Source organism: Echiichthys vipera (genome assembly GCF_963691815.1).
Source record: "Echiichthys vipera genome assembly, chromosome: 20".
NCBI lineage: Eukaryota > Metazoa > Chordata > Actinopteri > Perciformes > Trachinidae > Echiichthys > Echiichthys vipera.
The window spans coordinates 9,255,963-9,274,172 of NC_139845.1; the positions used below are offsets into that span (position 1 = coordinate 9,255,963).

General features: G+C 39.9%; 1 protein-coding gene across 1 annotated transcript in view; it reads right to left on the reverse strand.

Moving 5' to 3' along the window:
• iqsec3a (IQ motif and Sec7 domain ArfGEF 3a) overlaps positions 1-18,210 on the reverse strand; it is a gene marked incomplete at both ends in the record, with an annotated part of 99,141 nt that overhangs the window by 3,267 nt on the left and 77,664 nt on the right. Inside the window, 7 exons of the mRNA XM_083935405.1 lie at positions 3,612-3,655; positions 4,003-4,095; positions 6,349-6,507; positions 6,962-7,061; positions 8,423-8,548; positions 12,752-12,891; positions 16,241-16,407. Coding sequence (XP_083791531.1) covers positions 3,612-3,655; positions 4,003-4,095; positions 6,349-6,507; positions 6,962-7,061; positions 8,423-8,548; positions 12,752-12,891; positions 16,241-16,407 — 829 coding nt within the window. The remainder of the gene's footprint in view (positions 1-3,611; positions 3,656-4,002; positions 4,096-6,348; positions 6,508-6,961; positions 7,062-8,422; positions 8,549-12,751; positions 12,892-16,240; positions 16,408-18,210) is intronic.

The window sequence follows — 18,210 nt, forward strand, 5'->3', positions numbered from 1 at the left end:
ACATTGATATTTACTTTCTGATGTGAAACTGACCGGAAATACAAAGTCAGAACCAAAATATATTATTGGTGCATCGTCTACTAAAATAAACACCCGGGACAATATCCAATAAATGCCTGTAACTCACTGAGGAAAATGTGCATTTGTCGTAAACTCTACATTCAAACTTTTTTTCACTGGCTGTTTTTCTTTGTGTCAAATATCGTATGCTCAAACAAAGGTAATGCATGACGGTGACTTTACACTGCACTGGAAAGAAAGGGCAGGTTCCCTTGAGTCATATGACGTAACACTTGATACTGACTGAAATAAAAAGCTCAGAATTGGCAATTATATAAAATCAAATCCAGGAATTTTTATTTAGGCTTGCTGACTGTTAATAAATGCAGTGTGACTCAAAAACAGATTAGTAAGCCCTGCAAGTATCAACGTTTTTACCATGCAGAAAAACCTGTATGACTGTGATTATTGAAATATGGGGCGGCAGTAGCTCAGTCCATAGGTGAGTTGGCTGGGAACCGTAGGGTCACTGGTTCAAGTCCCTGTGTGGACCATGTATGGAGCGTGAACTGGTGGCTGGAGAGGTGCCAGTTCATCTCCTGGGCACTGCCGAAATGCTGTTGAGCAAGGCACCGAACCCCCAACTGCTTGGGGTTGCGGTCACTGGCAGCCCCCTCGCTCTAACATCTCTCCTTAATTGCATGTATAGGTCCTGTCTGTGCATGTGTGTGTATTTCGGGCCTGTGTGTGTAACATGATTAATAATAAGAGTTAAATAAAGTTAAGAGGAAATTCAATTTCCCCGTTGCAGGATAAATAAAGTAATTCTTCTTCTTCTAAAATATGTAGAGAAAACAGGACGTTTGTGTTAGTTGTATTGATTTCCAAGAGTCTCAAAACAGTGACTTATTTTCCCACAACAGCATTAAAGTCTGATTTATTTATTTATTTTATTCACATCAATCATAGTAATTTTGGTAACTTATCCCAAACATGTGGGCTGTGTAGTACCCAGCTGACATGGCTTTGCTCTGATGAGGGGGTGGGTCGTTAGCTGGATTGGTTGCACCTGGGCAGAAGCTGGCAGAGCTTTAAAAGGGCTACTACTTCCAACAGTCCCTGTTTGCCTCTGATTTCTGTGATGATGGCTTTCTTCGTGTTTGGTTTTGATTTTTCATGTAAAAAAAAAAAAAAACAACAACCCACACATCTATTCAAACATGTGCTCTACCATGTCACTGGTATTTCTGACTGACAGTCCATTACCATGACTGTGTCCTCAAGGGAATTGATTGAAAAAGGAAAAGAACATGTAAATTACACCACTGACTGTTTTAGAATTCTTCAGACACAACTACAGAACTGACTTATTACTGCTTTGAGGGAGAGGGGAATAACATCTCATCACCTTGCTTTCAAATTATAAAAGCTTGCTGTGGGATTCAGTCATCCCTATATTCATGCCTCAAGTATAAGCAGGATTCTCTGTAATGCGTTTCGTCAGCTAACGACTCCCCACCAGCCGCTGACATTTACCGCAGGCGGCTGCATTGTAGAGGGGAAGGCGGCTGCTGAAGGTAGCTCAGACAATCATGTAGACTTGCCTGATCATAGCTCCCTCTTATGCAGCAATGAATGCATGTTTGCTCTCATGTAATTATTGTCATTCTGGGCATTTATGGCTTTGAAAATGAAATAGCTCTTTTCAGTATGATGTATATGTATATTTTCTCTAACCAGTACCTGAGTAAAGATTCACAGTCGAACATTATACCAGTGAGCTGTGTGGACTTCAACAGCCAGACTGTCAAATTGACCATGTGCATTTAGCTTTTCACTCTAGCCCCTACACAGCTGCAGAAAAAGACTAGGGAAAGGTCATCTGATGCTACTAGGATGGTAATTGCAAAGCCCCATGGGTACTGTAGTCCAGCTTGCTCTGTTGCTTGCACGAAATGTTTGCACGGCAAGTTTCCCCTGGAGATCTGGCAGAGGGGTGGGGAGGTGACGTCTTCAGGTCAAATGAGTGTTAAATCTATCTGCCTGCATCTTACTGTGTTAATTAAGGTCTTGGTTCTGTGAGTACACATACACACAAACACGCATACACACACACACACACATTCTCGTACATCTATCTTTGTGAGGACACATTGACATAATGCATTCCCTAGCCCCCTTACCTTAACCATCCCAACTAAATTCCTAACCCCGACCCTTACCGTAACCCTAACCTAAACCTTATTCAGTCTATGGATGTCACAAGAACCGATACTTGTGATACCTTTCAATTCTGAAATTAAAAACACAGACAATGCCTATTTGGCTGAAGCCCCTATGCAAACGATGCTTCCGATGTCTTCAGACCAAGGGAGGCAATACTTCCATTTTAGCATTGACCGTAACAAGCAGCGTTAAACATGCGCCTGACACATTTCCTCAAACAAAACTATAAAGACGGATCAGATAGGTTACGTTATGTTTAACATTGTAATGAAAAAGAAAGACAAAAAAGAAAAAAAGAAGGAAGCATTCACTAGGACAGCTACGGTACAGCTGCTACTTCAAGGTGAATTTTGATTCATATATATGAACCACCAAACGTTTTTACGAGTTAATGTTTCCTTTTTTTACCTGACATATTGAAATACATGTTACATGATGTTTGGTATGGCTCGGGGTAAAGCTGTTGCAATATGCCTTACGCTATATAGCATACGTGCTGTAGGTTTAACATTAGCCTGTACCTCGTAGTAATGCAGCCTCGGCTAATCAGTTAGCACGCCTCTGTACATTTCAGTCGGTCCAACCAACCTGCTACCACTACGTCTGTAAAAATGACTGAATATACTGTTAATAACTAGGTGCGCTTGCATGCGTGTGTGTGTCGGTGCCAATGTGTGCTTTGTGTTGAATGTACGAATCTTAAGTTGTTGCACTACGACCAAAGGTTCTATTGTGTTCTGTTATATTCAGTATGTCTGTTACAGAAATGGCATTTTATAATTTGCAAATTTGCTGCTAAAGAAGTTCATGTTTAAGTAAATGGGATCTTCGAAAAGCCTCCTTTTTTGAAAATGTCCTCACTTTTCAAAAATATCCTGTAGGGAAAATTGTATTGTCCTCACAAAGATAGTTGTACGGGTACATACACACACATTCTATATGCATTCCACACATGTCCTCAGCTACTTTTAGCAATGGCTGCTTTCTCATTTTTTTTTCTTTTTAAAGGCCCTAAAGGAGTCACAATTTCTGCCTGAGCTTGTGAAACTAATTACCTATCCTTTTTAGGCTTACAGATAATATTTAAGCCCCTGAGTCTGATGCGTTTTCTGTGGGTAGAACCTTTTCTGTTACTATTGTATTAATTTCGCCAAACCCACCACCTTCAATTTTTGTACGGCAACTTTGTAATATTTAGTTTAGTTGAGTTACCTCAAATACCCACAGTGCTTTACCCAGTAGCACTCGCTCTGCCATCCACTCTTCACCAGCTCCTATTTGATGACTAGTCCTGGGGTTTCGTCCTATCTCATCCTTTCTTGATAATGAAACACCGCACTGACTTACCTGTTATGTAGGACAGGACCTTTTCACTAAGTTCTTACCTCTACTGCATTGTGTCCACTTCTGTCATCGATCTCCTGGTTTCCTGGACAGAGTTAGCAAATAAAGGGGAAAAGAGACAAAAGTGGCAGCAAAAAGTCTGTGTTAAACTGTAATTCTATGTTTACCACATTTTAAAATGTTTTTTAAGAGCAAAAAATATACTTTAAAATAAGGCATTTCATAGCACTCTATTTATTTCAATGAATTTAAGATTTGTTAAAATACAAACTACACCACCTTTTTAAAGTATAAACATATTTTTCCAATTCATCAAATCATGAAAACAGCAGTAGTTTATCTTTGTTTTCAACAGCAGGTAATTGCAATTGAGGACAAGGTCTCAGCAGTGGGTTTCAAAATCAACACACGGGCGCACACACTCACACACACCTGATGGGGAGCCCTGTTTTCCACGCAGCTCTAGCTGTGTGCCATTGTTCTTTACCGAGTGTGTCTTGGCTCCCTGCTGCTTTTCCAGCTCCCCTGCAGAGAACAGAAGACAAATGATCATTATAATCAACATGATAGAGAGTGAACTAGGTAGATAGACAGACAGGTAGATGGTGATGGGTAAGAGTTACAACATGAATCTGCATAATTCTACTTTGTTTTGAATGCCTAACACACGCTCTTGTTGCCTTCCCCTCCCACTCTCTCCTAATCTCAAACACAACTCACCATCTCTCTAATTACACTTCACATTTAATGGTAATTGCATGTCATTTCCAATCATGGTGACTAAATGTTGTTTTGTCTCCACTGCTGCACTGCATTCTAATTCTGAACTACAAAACTGCCAGGGGCAATCTTAAAGGGGACATATTGGTTTCATTTTTTAGGTTAATATTTGTATTTTGGGTTTCTACCAGAACATGTTTACATGTTTTAATGATCAATAATGCCTGTATTCACCTTCTGTCTAATACACTAGCACCTGTCTCTTTAAGCCCAAACCCCAAACTCCCAAAAAGCCCACTGTGCTCTGATTGGTCAGTGTTTCCTGGTTTTCTGCGCTCTCTGCTTCTCTGCACCGTCATATTCTGTACTATAGTAAGTCTTGACGGCTCATTTAAAAGCATAAATACTGGCTGTGTACATTTCTCTCTGGATTGAGATTGAAATACAATATTTGCATAGCACCTCAACCTGCATTATAACCCAAAAAGACATGGAAATCTCTCTTTTTTTTTTTACAATATGGAACCTATTAGGGTGCAGTACACAATGTCCTTACATTCATTTCAGTGCAAGTGTGACAAAAATGTGACAAACCAAACAGAAAGTGTCCTGTTTTGTAGTCTATATCCTGGGAAATGGGGTCGGATGAAGCTATAAATAAACAGTGGCAACACTTTATTATATGGTTTGGTATTTTCCCAATGATTTTAGTAAATGAGCTACATGGAAAGAAGCATGCATTTTGGTACTAATTATAGAGAAAACAGGCTGTGCTTTTAATTGATGCAGTTCTTTCAAGGAAAAACCTATCATACATATAATTAGCACATTACATTTTCATTTAATAATTCACTTTTAATAGATACTTTTATACACTATCGGTATCTTTTTTTGTGGGTGGGGAGTTAAAGCCAGTGTAGGACTGAATAAAAATGATCTACTTCATGAGTAATCTTCCTCATTATAAAGATCCAGATGCAGGAAAAAATGCTCATAAACAGAAACTATTTCTCCTTCCTATCTCAAAGAGGGAAAGCCCATACATAAGTGAGCCAGCGGCAGGCATGTTTGCTTACGTGCCAACAATACAAACCCTTAGAGGAGAAAAGATGTGGTGCTTTTCTGTGCAAGTGCCAGTAATCATTCTTGTTCCAAACGCTGTTCCTATATTATGTCTTGAGAAAAAGTTTGTGGTATTTTTGTTTGTATATCTTATAACATATGTCTCAACATGAGTTATTTGTGTGTTTTTGTGTACAGTACTGTAGCTCTATCTTTGCTTCACTCTACTGAGAGAAATAATGTCCGTCTGTCAACCACTGCATGTCTCCAAATGTTGTTGCCTGCTCTCCCCGGGCTGCTGGCCCTCCCTCTCTGTGAAGGATATAATAAATGCAGTTGCGTCAAATCCCAGTAGGGAGGCTCTCTTTGATGCCCATTGGCAGGAGCCAAGCTCTGGATACTTTTGTTCTCCATGTGGGTCTAAGTATGTGCATGTCTTATTGTCTGGAGAATTTCATATGCACGCAGACCCAAACAACTCAGATGCCTGGCAGCTTTCAGGAGCACTAGCCTCTTTTCACCTCCAATTTACTGCCCTCCTGCAGTTCGGTTTGAGCTGCAGTGCACCAAAGGAAACAAAATGCAAAAGTCATTCTGCACCTACACATGTTAGCAAATAATACAAAACAAAGGATGGCTTCTGACTCATGTTTGCTATCTGAGGACCTATTGATTCCCACACAAAGTATACACAAATTCACTGTAGACTCCCACTTTCCAAGATGTGAGATTGTTGATTTAGTCCTAAATGGGATGCTGGGTCTATTGCCACAGAAGGAATACATCACACAACACAACACAACCACCAAGACTCAAATAGAGGATGAGGAACATTGTTGTTTAGTGAATCCATGTGCTAAAAGTTACAGTTACAACAAATGCTAACAATTATTTGCTAATTGTTTTGGCATGCTTTGTCACATATACCCATAATTCCCACCTCCATATTTGGCCCCTAATCTGTAAATTTTTGTCAAGGAAAAACCAGACACTTACACTCGATGCGTATCTGCTCCATCTCCGACACCTCTGAGATTGATTCCTTCAGGTCTTCTACAAACTTCAGCAGCTCCTCAGCACTTTGGGCACAGAAGTTAAGTACCTGCTTCTTGTCTGAGCCAAACGGTGAGAGGATAGTGATGCCATGAGGGTAGACTGGGGGGGGGGGGGGGGGGGGGCACAGAAGACATTGAGTTGTTGAGACAAAAGACATTGCAGGAACAGTTTGCAAGATATTTAGTCAGTGTGATACTACAGGTGTGATAATGGCACCAAAATGCCTTGAAATGTGGATTTCTAAACTAATTTTGTTCTCCCTTTGCGGATGATCAAATTAGCATGCAATGTGGACTGAAGGGGGTTTGGATAATTACATTTTTAAAAAGAGCAAAGGCATGATTAATGTGGATATTTTCTATGGGCCCGACCAAGTCCAGGATGATGAATTTGAACATGAATACAAAAAAATGAAGTGATAAAGGCAATACTGTATTTTAATATTAAGCCTATCTCAAAAACATTACAGCCATAGCTCTGACACCCCTTCACTTCAACTTAGGTGTTTTTTTTTTTTAAAGCAGCTGTCTGCAGTGAAGACATCGTGACTTACATTCATTTTCAAACAGGTGAAACTGCATGCCAAGTAGGCCCATGGCTTTGCAGAAAGTATAGGCTGCAGAACTCTTCTTCTTTGGACAGAGCTTCAAGATCTGCAGACAATGAGAAACCAGAGTTATAGTTACAATTTTGAATGACAGAATTAACCCATTAAAGGACTTTAAGTGTTCTGTACACTTCTGAGGTTTCACAAAGCGAACTCAGAAAGAAAGCTCAGAAAGAACAAACTATTTGATCATTTAAAATATATTCAAAGAGCAGATCTTGTCCATATTAGTCTACAGTCTTCAAAGTGTTTGAGATTGTGCTCTATGAAAAAAACAACACCTGGACGAGCTTATATAAGGATGTAGTAGATATGTTATAGAGGTTTTTTCATTGAATGACCTTCCAGATCAAGAAAGATGAGGCAAATCTGTTTTGCAGCGCTACTGGGGCATGATTTACCAGGCGAACCGTATTAAACCAATACATCACGTTGTCACGTTAAACACTTCTTGACAAGTTTAAGCTGCAAGAATAGGGGCCGAATTCAAAGAAAATTCCCCATCACTTTAATTTCACACTAAAGTCTTTGAAAGACAATTTCTGCCTCTTTTTCAAAGCTGACAGGAGAAAATGTCTCGCTGGAATATATCGCACTGATAACTTTTAGTAGCAAATGAACAGAATTCCACAGTGATGTTGGAAGATGACTTCTTTCACCTCTTACTTCAAAATCAGCCTTCCGACCTGCTTTCCCTGCAGCTACCAATTACATCCTTCAGTGCTTAAGCAGAAAAAAGGAGGATGGAACAGCCTCGCTGCTTTTTCTCTTTTTGGAGTGAGATCAACATTTGACATAATTATGGGAGTAGTTAAATACTTTGAATAGATAAACCTTATGTGGCTCCTAATGAGCACATTAATTATGCCCAACATTAAACCTTTTGATAATTCTCCAATCTACATGACTTTGGACCAAATGAACATATCTGTGCTATCAAACACAACTTTATTACTCGCCCTTAAGGCTGCTCTGTAGGGGACAGAAATTTGCTCAGGAGCGCACTGCAATACTACATTTCCTACTATCTATTATTAAAAGATAGGGCTGGAGAGGCCCGAGTTAGGAAACAGAATAAAGGGAGAGAGGGAGCTCACAGTCGATGTAGGTGATGGTGCATTGCAGCTGTCACAGCAAAATAACCAGCTTTTAAGGGGACATATCCTGGTCATTTTCAGGGTCGTACTTGTATTTTGGGTTTCCGATAGAACAGGTTTACTTGCTTTAATGTTCAAAAATTATTTTTCTCATACTTTCTGAATATACCTGTATTCACTCTTTGTCTGAAATGCTCAATTTTTAGCGCCTGTCTCTTGAAGCCCTGCTCCCCAAAAAAAAGTTTATTTTAGAGGTGTTTTTAAAAGACAATGTAAACGTGTATATTATTGCACTTTTTTGTTTACTTACCACAATGAGATCATTGAAGAGGAAGACTTCTCTCTGGTGTGCTGCCTGTTTTTGGGCCTTGTTGACATCAGTTACCTCAAAAAGTCGACTACAGCACACCAGTCTCCTGTGAGGGACGGAGAGAACCTGCAGAGGAATAAAACAGACTCAGATGAGGCGTCTAAGAGGCTTTAAAGTATTTTAAGGCCATATGTAGAGATACAGGATCAATCAGATAATTCGCCCTCAGAAAAACAACAGGGAAACAGTTAGAAAGACATTTAATACAAATGACTTTTGGCTGGAGTACAACAAACTATTCACTGGCGTAAAAATCTCAGACTGAAGTATCAGAAATAAACCCCATTAAAAGTTTGCTGGGACTAATAAGTGACATAAAGACTCACCTCTTAAAAAAACATTAATGAGCACAACAGAAGAGTTTTTTCATGGTAATCTAAATATTAACTGCATTCACCTGAGGAGAATGTCGGCAAAATGCAGGTTTTCATTTTAGGATTTTTTTTTTACTTTTCTTTGTTGAAATTTCAGGTTACATAAATTGGCAAACAAATTTGTAAGACAGGAACTAACTAACTAACTAACTAACTTGGGGCGGCAGTAGCTCAGTCCATAGGTGATTCAGCTGGCAACTGGAGGGTCGCCTGTTTGAGTACCTGTGTGGAACACGCCATGAATGGTTCATGTACTGGTGGCTGGAGAGGTTCCAGTTCATCTCCTGGGCACTGCCGAGGTTGCTGTTGAGCAAGGCACCTAACCCCCAACTGCTCGGGGCGCCTGCCCACTGGGAGCCCCCTCGCTCTGACATCTCTCCATAAATTGCATGTATAAAGGTCCTGTTTGTGCATGTGTGTGTGTGTGTGTAACATGAATAACAATAGTGAAAAAAATCAAATTTCCCGTTGCGCAGATAATAAAGTAATTCTTCTTCTTCTAATACCTTGTCTTTTCCCTTCATGAAGACGGATAAGACTGCAGTTTCTTGAGGAGAAAATAGAGAAGACAGGTTTGATGATGCTTGCTCTTTCTACATCTAGTAACCCTATTACTCAAAAAGAGATGTTCGCTCCAAATTGAATAACGTTACACCGCGAGGTCTATTTTTTTTTTTTTTTTTACAAAATGCTGCAGTTGTGCCTCGCATCTCCTCTTGGACTCAAGTGCTTTACCCTGTTTAAGCAGATTGCACTAAAATATGGTGGAGACTTCTCGCCCCTTCACACACTTTCTCTCTGACCTGTCTCCATGTTGGATCACTACAGGACTCCAAACAGAAGCTGGGTGACTGTCCGTTGATGTGAACTTTTTACCCTCTTCATGATAAAGTCCAAATATTCAGAGCCTCCTTTCAGTTTTCTCTGTGTGCATTTCCAATTCTCTATCCCTTCTGTTCCCTGTGGACTATTTGAAATGCAGTCAGTACACACACAGCCTCTTTCTTTCTCACTCTCTCATCTCTCATCACTGCAGGGTCTACAGACTGGCTCTGCCCAGCTGGCCACAGTCCTTCTCATTACACTAATGTCAGAAGCATGTTGCGACATCATTAGCTTGAGATGCCTCTTGCATGTTTAAAGAAAGTATTTTCTTTATGGGATTATTAAGAAACAGTGTGACAGCAGAGAAAAATGGATTCTACAATTGTTATCCAAACAGTATCTGTACTGTATCAAATATTTAAGGACTTTAAGTATTTGAGGGGGAAACATTTGGATGTCAAGCTACTTCATAACATTCAAGAGGAGTTGTTATGTGGCTTTCATCAAGTCATCAAATATTTACAACAAGGAAACTCCTATTATCAGGAAAATCACTCTCTTGTGGGCTACTCCCCTCTTAGCATAATACATTTTAAATCCACAATAAATTGACTATGACACCTGCTGTGATAGTATTTCTAAGCAAGACATTTTATCTAAGACTTTTTAAGGCAGACAGCTCCTATGGGTAGGAATAGTCTCTCCCTGTCACAAAAATACATCATTGTTTTGGCTATGACAAAACTGCCTCTGTCATCCTATGTCTGCTCATCCATCACCGAGAGACGCTTAGGCACAAGCCCCACCCCTCAAGTTCCAACGTCATTCTGAAAGCTAATAGGAAATAAGGGAGATTAAATGTGAAACTAAAAGTTTATAGTGAAATCCATCCAGATGTTGGTTCCTAACATGGATAGACAGGAAGACAAGATGAAATACTGTATTTCAAATGGCGTTCTTCCCCCCTTTACTGCTGTATTTTGAGTACATACTGCATTCACCCTGGCAAAATGGAGTGCACTACGAGTATCCAGATACTGTACTGTACAGATACTCATAACTGTCAAAAAGTTGGACACTACTTTCAGCAGTTGCCAGCTTACAGTACCCTGTCGAAATGTCCGCAGTTGGCACCACACAAGTGGGAACCTAGTGTACACAGTGTAGTAACTGTAAGTGTACAAGCGGAAGTATCTGATTTGAGACACAGCATGCAGTAAGAGTACAGCGCATGTAAGCATGCATATATTTCCTAATTGGCACACATACCAAGTGGAGATGGGGCTGATTAGAATGACATTAGTTTATGTCACAAATAATTTAGTCAAAGTCAGCAAATCATTTTTAATTTGACAGCATCTTTTAAACCATTGATAATGTTGTCTTTTCCCATAAGAACGAGACTAAGTCTATGGCCATGCTAGTTCTTGTACTTGGGCACTGCGTCTTTTTGAGCTAAAGGCTAACATAAGGAGGTATAATGTTTACGATATTCACTATCTTAGTTTAGTGTATTAGTATGCTAACATCGGCTAGCACTAAATGTGACACACTCTACACTGGTAATGGAGTGGATACATGGATGCAATAGCCTATATTTTAAATCTATATTTCTTGAATAAACCACTGATCGGTTTTGGTACACTGATAAGATTAAAAAAATAATTCAGTTAGTAGTTGAATCATTATAAAAAGCCTTTCAGTGTTATGAGTGGGCACACAGCTCATTCCCACATTAATCAGTGTAATCAGTCAATTATGAAGCTAAATATGTTGTGTCTGTCTCTGACTTGTAACTGCGATTAGATGTGTTTTATTATGACTTTGTTGTTGTCTTTTGTGTTTGTTTTTCTGTGGATTGACAGCCTGGTGCACTGGACCAAACCAATTTCTCTCTGTGGGAAATAAAGTTGATCTGGAGCTGACTCTGCAATCTAAAACTTTCCACAGAAACATTCACACAGTGAATGAAAACAATAGCCAGAATGTAATGTGAGTGTTTTCATCTCTGTATCTCTGACTCTTAACTAAAATACATTAAAGTGTTCATTTCAACCACTTATATTATGCTACTCATGTGCGCTGACCAAGCCTTTTGACCTGAAACAGTTGAAAAAAAAGACTCTAATGATAGCGGTGGTTAATGATGTGTCTAGCTGGAGTAATGACCTGAGGTAATGATCGCACTGCTGATGAGACATTTAATGGCTAATAAATGGGCTCTACTAACACAACTAAGGATAGGTGATAGTGATAAGGCCTTAAATAATGAGTGAGTGACTTGGCATGGAGTATGCAAAGAGTGTGTGCAATCATTCATGTTTTTGTGTGATTAATTCTGCTTACTACAATTCTTTAGTTTATAACACAGATTTTGTGTTTTACATCCACATTAAAAAACTGGTGAAATTTCAACGGTGCCTGATAACGAAAACCGTTACTGCAATATCAGCTCAACCCTATCCGGGAATTAGTTTACATTATTTCTGGGTGTGATATACTGTAATGCACTGTCTATCTTTGCAAGGGTCAATTTGAATTTTAGGCCTTTAAGTCTCGCTTTGAGGACATTGAGTCCTTAAAGTGGAGCTACAGCTACTCAAGCTAATAATTATAATAATTATGATATGTGAAAGGGGTCGCTTGCATTGATTAAATTAGCCCCAGACTGCTATTCCTCTCTGCTCTACAGAGCATTTTAGCATCTTTTAGTTCATTGTTTTGGTTTTATGCTCCACGACTTTGCTTTGATTCACTCTCACTGTACAAACGTCCATTCCAGATGCAAAAAGTAGCTGTTTTCAGCTAAAAAGCTCTTGGGCTCGACCTGCCCAGCACCAGACAGCAGATATACAAATATAACGACCAGCTGGAGAACAAAGTGGAACCTTTAGCGCCTAAAAAGCAAGATATTTCCCTCAGGACTCGGCTAAGACCAAAAGCAGAGCTTAGAGTGGTGCCTTACATTCACCCGATGGCAACATGCATGACAAATGAATGATCTTATTCTTTGTCTTCTGGATGTGTAAATAGGCGACTGTTTGCTTACATATTAACAATGTGTCCTTACCGTTTTCATGCCTACGATGGACTGCTCAACTTTGGAGACATAGGTGACGTGGTCTTCGTTGGACCGTAACTCCCTCTGTTGTATTCTTTCATAAATTCCCACCACCATGTCTCTGGGGATGTCTGCTCCATCATCGACACCTAAGATGAAGATAGGCTGATTTAACACAAGTATACACACACATTACACGGTGGTTGCTTTTAATTTTACTGGACATCCCTTTCCATCAGAAGGAATATGGAGTGACTGCTGTTTTAACATTGTGTCGTCTTTGGCTTTAATACAGCGTGGTATGTCCCTGCCACAGGAGATGCTCACAAACATTTATATGCAACATACTATATACATAAGGTATTGCACTGACACATTTCTTTTTGCTCCATTATTTGACTTGCAAAGAGCGGGACAAAAATTTTGTATTCAGTGCAAAAGACAGCTCTTTCTCTTCTCTTCTGTTCTATTTTGACTTTCTGTCTTTCATTGTCTCTGTTAAGTCATGACATAAGGCACTGTGAGAGGAGGTTAATTGGCAAGTGAAAGGTGAACACCCATGGAAGATTTCTGTCTGTTCAAAGCTGTGCCATTTCAACACAGGTACTGTAGAGCTGAATGCCATCAGGCTGAAAAGTTGCCCTCGAGTTGCTCCCTATTATAGCCACACTGCTGTACCGTGCTGTGTGGTACATTGAGTTTTCAATGGGGCAGGATGTGTTTGGAGAAAATGAATCCCGCCACAAGTGATGGCGATGACAGTGAGGCACCCTGGGACACCGCTGAGACATCGCTACACATTACGGAGTCAGAGGCAGTGGGGGAGATGTCCAGGGGGAAATGTGTGCAAAGTGTCAGATAAATAAGTGACTTATTTGTGCTGAATGTCTCTCTATTTAAACAAGTCTGCCACTTTCCTTATACTCCTCATGACCTCACGCATGGCGATTACAGTTGCTTAGTCCACCATTTGGTTCATACTGAAATGAATAATAATAATAATACTTAATTATTGGATGACATGACATTTTGTGCATACATTCATGGTGCTCATAGAAATAATTTCAATGACTGTTGGAAACCCTCTGGCTTTTCATCTAGCACAGCCAGCAGGTCAAAGTTTTTATTGATCCTGTGAAATAACTCAAAATCTACCATTTTGATAGGCACAATGTTTTTTGCCAAGATGCAAAATCTCACAAATAATGACTTTGGTATCCCGAGACCTTTCCTTTTAGCATCAATATTAGATGGATCGGGATGAAGTTTAGTACACACGTTTGTGTCTCCTTAACGATGAATTATAGTAACTTTGGGGATCCCTTAACTTTTCAGTAAGCATCATCAACGGGCAAAAAATGTAGTTGTCCAAACCGTCTGACTTAACATCCTTTCAAAAATCTTTTTGATGGTCCAAACGCTCCGTTGAAATAAAACAGACAACGGCCGAACATGAGCAATTACGATCACCTCTAACATCAGTTGGACACCTTTTGAATCCATAAGAAGAGGTAAAATGACAATTGCATTGTTTTTTTTTAAACTCAGATCTGTTCAAACAATGGAGAACACGGCACTGTGGCTTTGGAGTAATACTGGCTTGGACACGGATATCTTATTTTGAAAGGGTGTTATGTCATGACTTAACAGCCGCATACTTTGATTTATGACTAAATACCTACAAAACTAACCTCCCATCAACATCAACTGTACTTTGTGTTCAGTGCTAATTAGGATAAGCTAAACTAAGATGCAATATTTTAAACAATATACTTGCTCAACATCAACATCTTAGCATTATTCATTATGAGCATGTAAGCATGCTAGCATTCAGCTCAGAGCATTACAGTGCAAGCAACAGAGCATTGTTCTATAATTATTTAAATGGCATTAACATTGTGAGACAGGTCATGGCCTTGTCGAAGGTCTGCCCTCTCAGATTGCCCTTCTAATTCTAACCATGTTTCCCTTGTACTTCAGCTATGCCTCTTCTCTTTCCCTGTCCCCTTCTGTTTTCATCATCTCTAGTGTAAAGTTGGCTTGTTACAAAGCCTACTGACAAACATAAGGACTTAAAAAGTCTGGGAAATCTGAGACCACACTCTCTATCCAGTAACTGCGACAATACAATTTCCCTTTTTCAATTAGCTGAAATAAATGATTAATATATACTTCATAGTGTAAGGTGGCTTACAATATTTTGGTCCATTGAGGAATAGCTTTGACACTGACAGCCTGTTTTAATTGAGATAATTAATGTTTCTTGGTTCTTCATTACTATTGGTTTCTGCTGCATAATTGCATTTCACCTCAGCCAATTAGTTGATTGAGCTATTCGTTTGTCAGTGTGTATGAGAGATGTGAATGAGAAGAAGGGAGAGAAACAGCGATATAAACGAGGGAAGACAGATGAATGAACAGACTAAATAATATTCTGACTGAGACAAAACAAGATATTAGAATGGATAGAGAGACGGAGAAAACCTAGTAAACTGAGCAGAAGAGAAAGGAGAGAGTGGCGTATTTACTTTTGCATAAGACGCTGAAATTGATTTACCAACTTAATTTAATTGTGGGGAACAGTCTGGATGAATCTATTAAAGTTATTCTGCATCGACCTCAGTGTTCCCTGATTGATTGTGCAGAGGGAGAGCAAAACTACAACGCTCCACTCTTGTTTTCAATGCTCTGCAAATGAGCCTCTGTCTGCACACGGGAGACAGACTTACAGGTGCTTTCAGTCTGTGTCGCTATGAGTTGTGAATGCAAAAAGCAAGGCGAGCATAGATAGAAGTTTACACTTATTTCTATTACAATAACTTGTATAGGGAGTTTTTTGTGAGGATTATGAAGCTGATTTCTTATGTTTTCTTATCTACTGTACATTCAAATTCAAAATATTGGGAGATAGTCACACAATAATTTCTATAACTTCTGGAACTGCACCTCTGTACTTCAGTCATATGGTATATACATTTGCCATTTTGAGCACTTTTGGCTTCTTGTGCCATTGAAACTGAAAGCCATATATTATAATTATGGATGCTTTTTGGGTCTTTCCATTTTCTCCTGAAAATTGCTGCCAATCGCCCAAATTGTAGCTTGCCTCTTGTGCATGTAGATAATTGTAGCATTATAAAATGTAGAATTTAACTGCATAAAAGCTGCTAGCATCTGTACTGATAAGACAGTCAGGAAGCGTGGAGTCATCGTTTTGGTCCGTCAACACTAAAACGCAATCCCGGCGTTTAAAACCGAAACAGGCTTTTCCAAATGTCTTTTTTTAGGGGTTCTAACGCCGGAGTAGTGTTGGCGTAAACCTAGCAAAATATGGTGGATGTACTGTAGCATTTGATTAAGAGCATTGCAAACACTACCGCTGCTATACATTAACATATTAGCATTGTCATTGTGAGCATTCTAACTTATGAACATATAAAAGACACCTAAAAATAAACATACATTGCTTGATACATGCAGAAATGGGGTGTCACTTACCTCGTAGGTTGCGAATGAAGTCCTCCAACATCATCTTGCGGTCGGGCTTGATGTTCGGACTGTACATGTCGGTGTTGAGCAGGATGATGGCGAAGGCCAGGATGAAGATGGTGTCTGGGTTATGAAACTGCTGCACCACATCGGGGTTACACATGCAGTAGCGCTGACTGAAAAGTTTAAAGGAGGTAGAGAAAGAAAATGGGGGGGTAAAGGTCCAAAGTAGAGGAATGAATGTGTGTTGTTTATAGATGTAGGTCATGACAGGACACAAACATGGAGGCATGACAGATGAACAGGAGGGGAGGATGTTAAAAAGAATTGGTGAGGCCAGTTAGAGGGGAGGATAAGTACAGAGGGAGAGATGAATTGGAAAAATATAAGCGACAGGAATAACAGGACAGATAGGAAGAGATAAGATGGAAGGAACGACGGATAATCCGTTATCCTTAGACACGAAAGGCATCCTTCAACACACTACGTGCTCATAAATGCCTTGACACAAGCAGAGCATTAGAGTGTCGCACAGAAATAAGAGTTATGGCTTTAATTTTGCTTGTGCCTTCATCTGAAGCTGTTTGCTGCCTCTCAGCAACAATGAACCTCAGTGGGTGCTCTTCTGAGACTGGTGTCTCTGTTTAAACACATTTGTCCCACTGGATTAGACAGTTACACCTATCATGCATTACCCTAGATAATGTCAGACGCATGCAACTACACACCCTTAGTTTTTTGTGTGAGCCCACTGCGACATATTTAAACATTTTCCAACATTTATGGGCCTGGTTGCTGAATTTATGTAGGTTGTTATTGTGTCAAGAGAAGAAATATGAAGTTTGAAATACGAACTTGCCTTACCGAGGCACTTTTCTGCAAAAGAAAGCGATAGAGGTTAGGCTCAGTTTAATGTAGTTCCCCTCAAAACACCCCTAAATATAAGATGTGGAAATTGGAAATGCCAGCTATGGAAACCTTGAATCTAACAGATTTGTAGACACCTACTCGGGCTGTTGGCATATGTGTGTGTGTTTAAGAAAGAAGTGCCCAGAGGAGAGAGATAAATTGTTGGGACACTTTCTGGTTAGGGGATAAATTATACAACAGTACAACATCTACTGTGTGAGTAATCAGAGACAGCAATATACTGTACAGAGTAAAATGAGAATGAGGTGTGTGGACCCTGTGGACCCTGTGGGCTCTGTGTTGGCGTGTATACTGTAATTGTTACTTTAATCAGTCATCATTTCCACACTGGGGCTGTAGCACCGTTTTGCAGAGCCACAGAGCCGCATGATTGGAATCTAATGTCTTTGTGGGATTGAGTAAAGACGCACACATTGGTATGCATACAGTAGGTTCATACCTTGTCACAAACAGGGTTTTTAATGTCCTTTCCAACATTGCTTAAACCTGGCAAGTATATCAAAAGGGAAAACAAAGCTTGTGTTTTTGCATTTGTACCTGCTCATGTTTATAATATATATATATATATGGGCTGTCTGCAAAAAGGGCCAAAGTCAACTCTTTTTCCTGAGGAGGCTAAAGTCCTTTAACATCTGCCGGACGATGCTGAGTCTGTTGTGGCCAGTGCGATTTTCACTGTCATATGCTGGGGCAGTGGGCTGAAGGTCGCAGACACCAACAGTCTGAACAAACTGATCAGGAGGGCCGGTGATGTTGTAGGGGAGGAGAGGAGGATGATGTCCAGGCTCCGGTCTATGCCGAACAATGTCTCCCACCCTCTCTACGACACACTGGACCAGCAGAGGAGCACCTTCAGCAGAAGACTCCTCGCACCCAGATGCACCACAGAGCGCCACAGGAAATCTTTCCTGCCCATGGTCATTAAACTATACAATGCATCCTTTGGAGAGCCTGTCACCCGCTCTCCATGATTTAAACTAAACTAAAGACAATCTGTTCTATTGCACATTAGTCTGGTACTTTTGATCTTGTATATATTTCTTAAACGT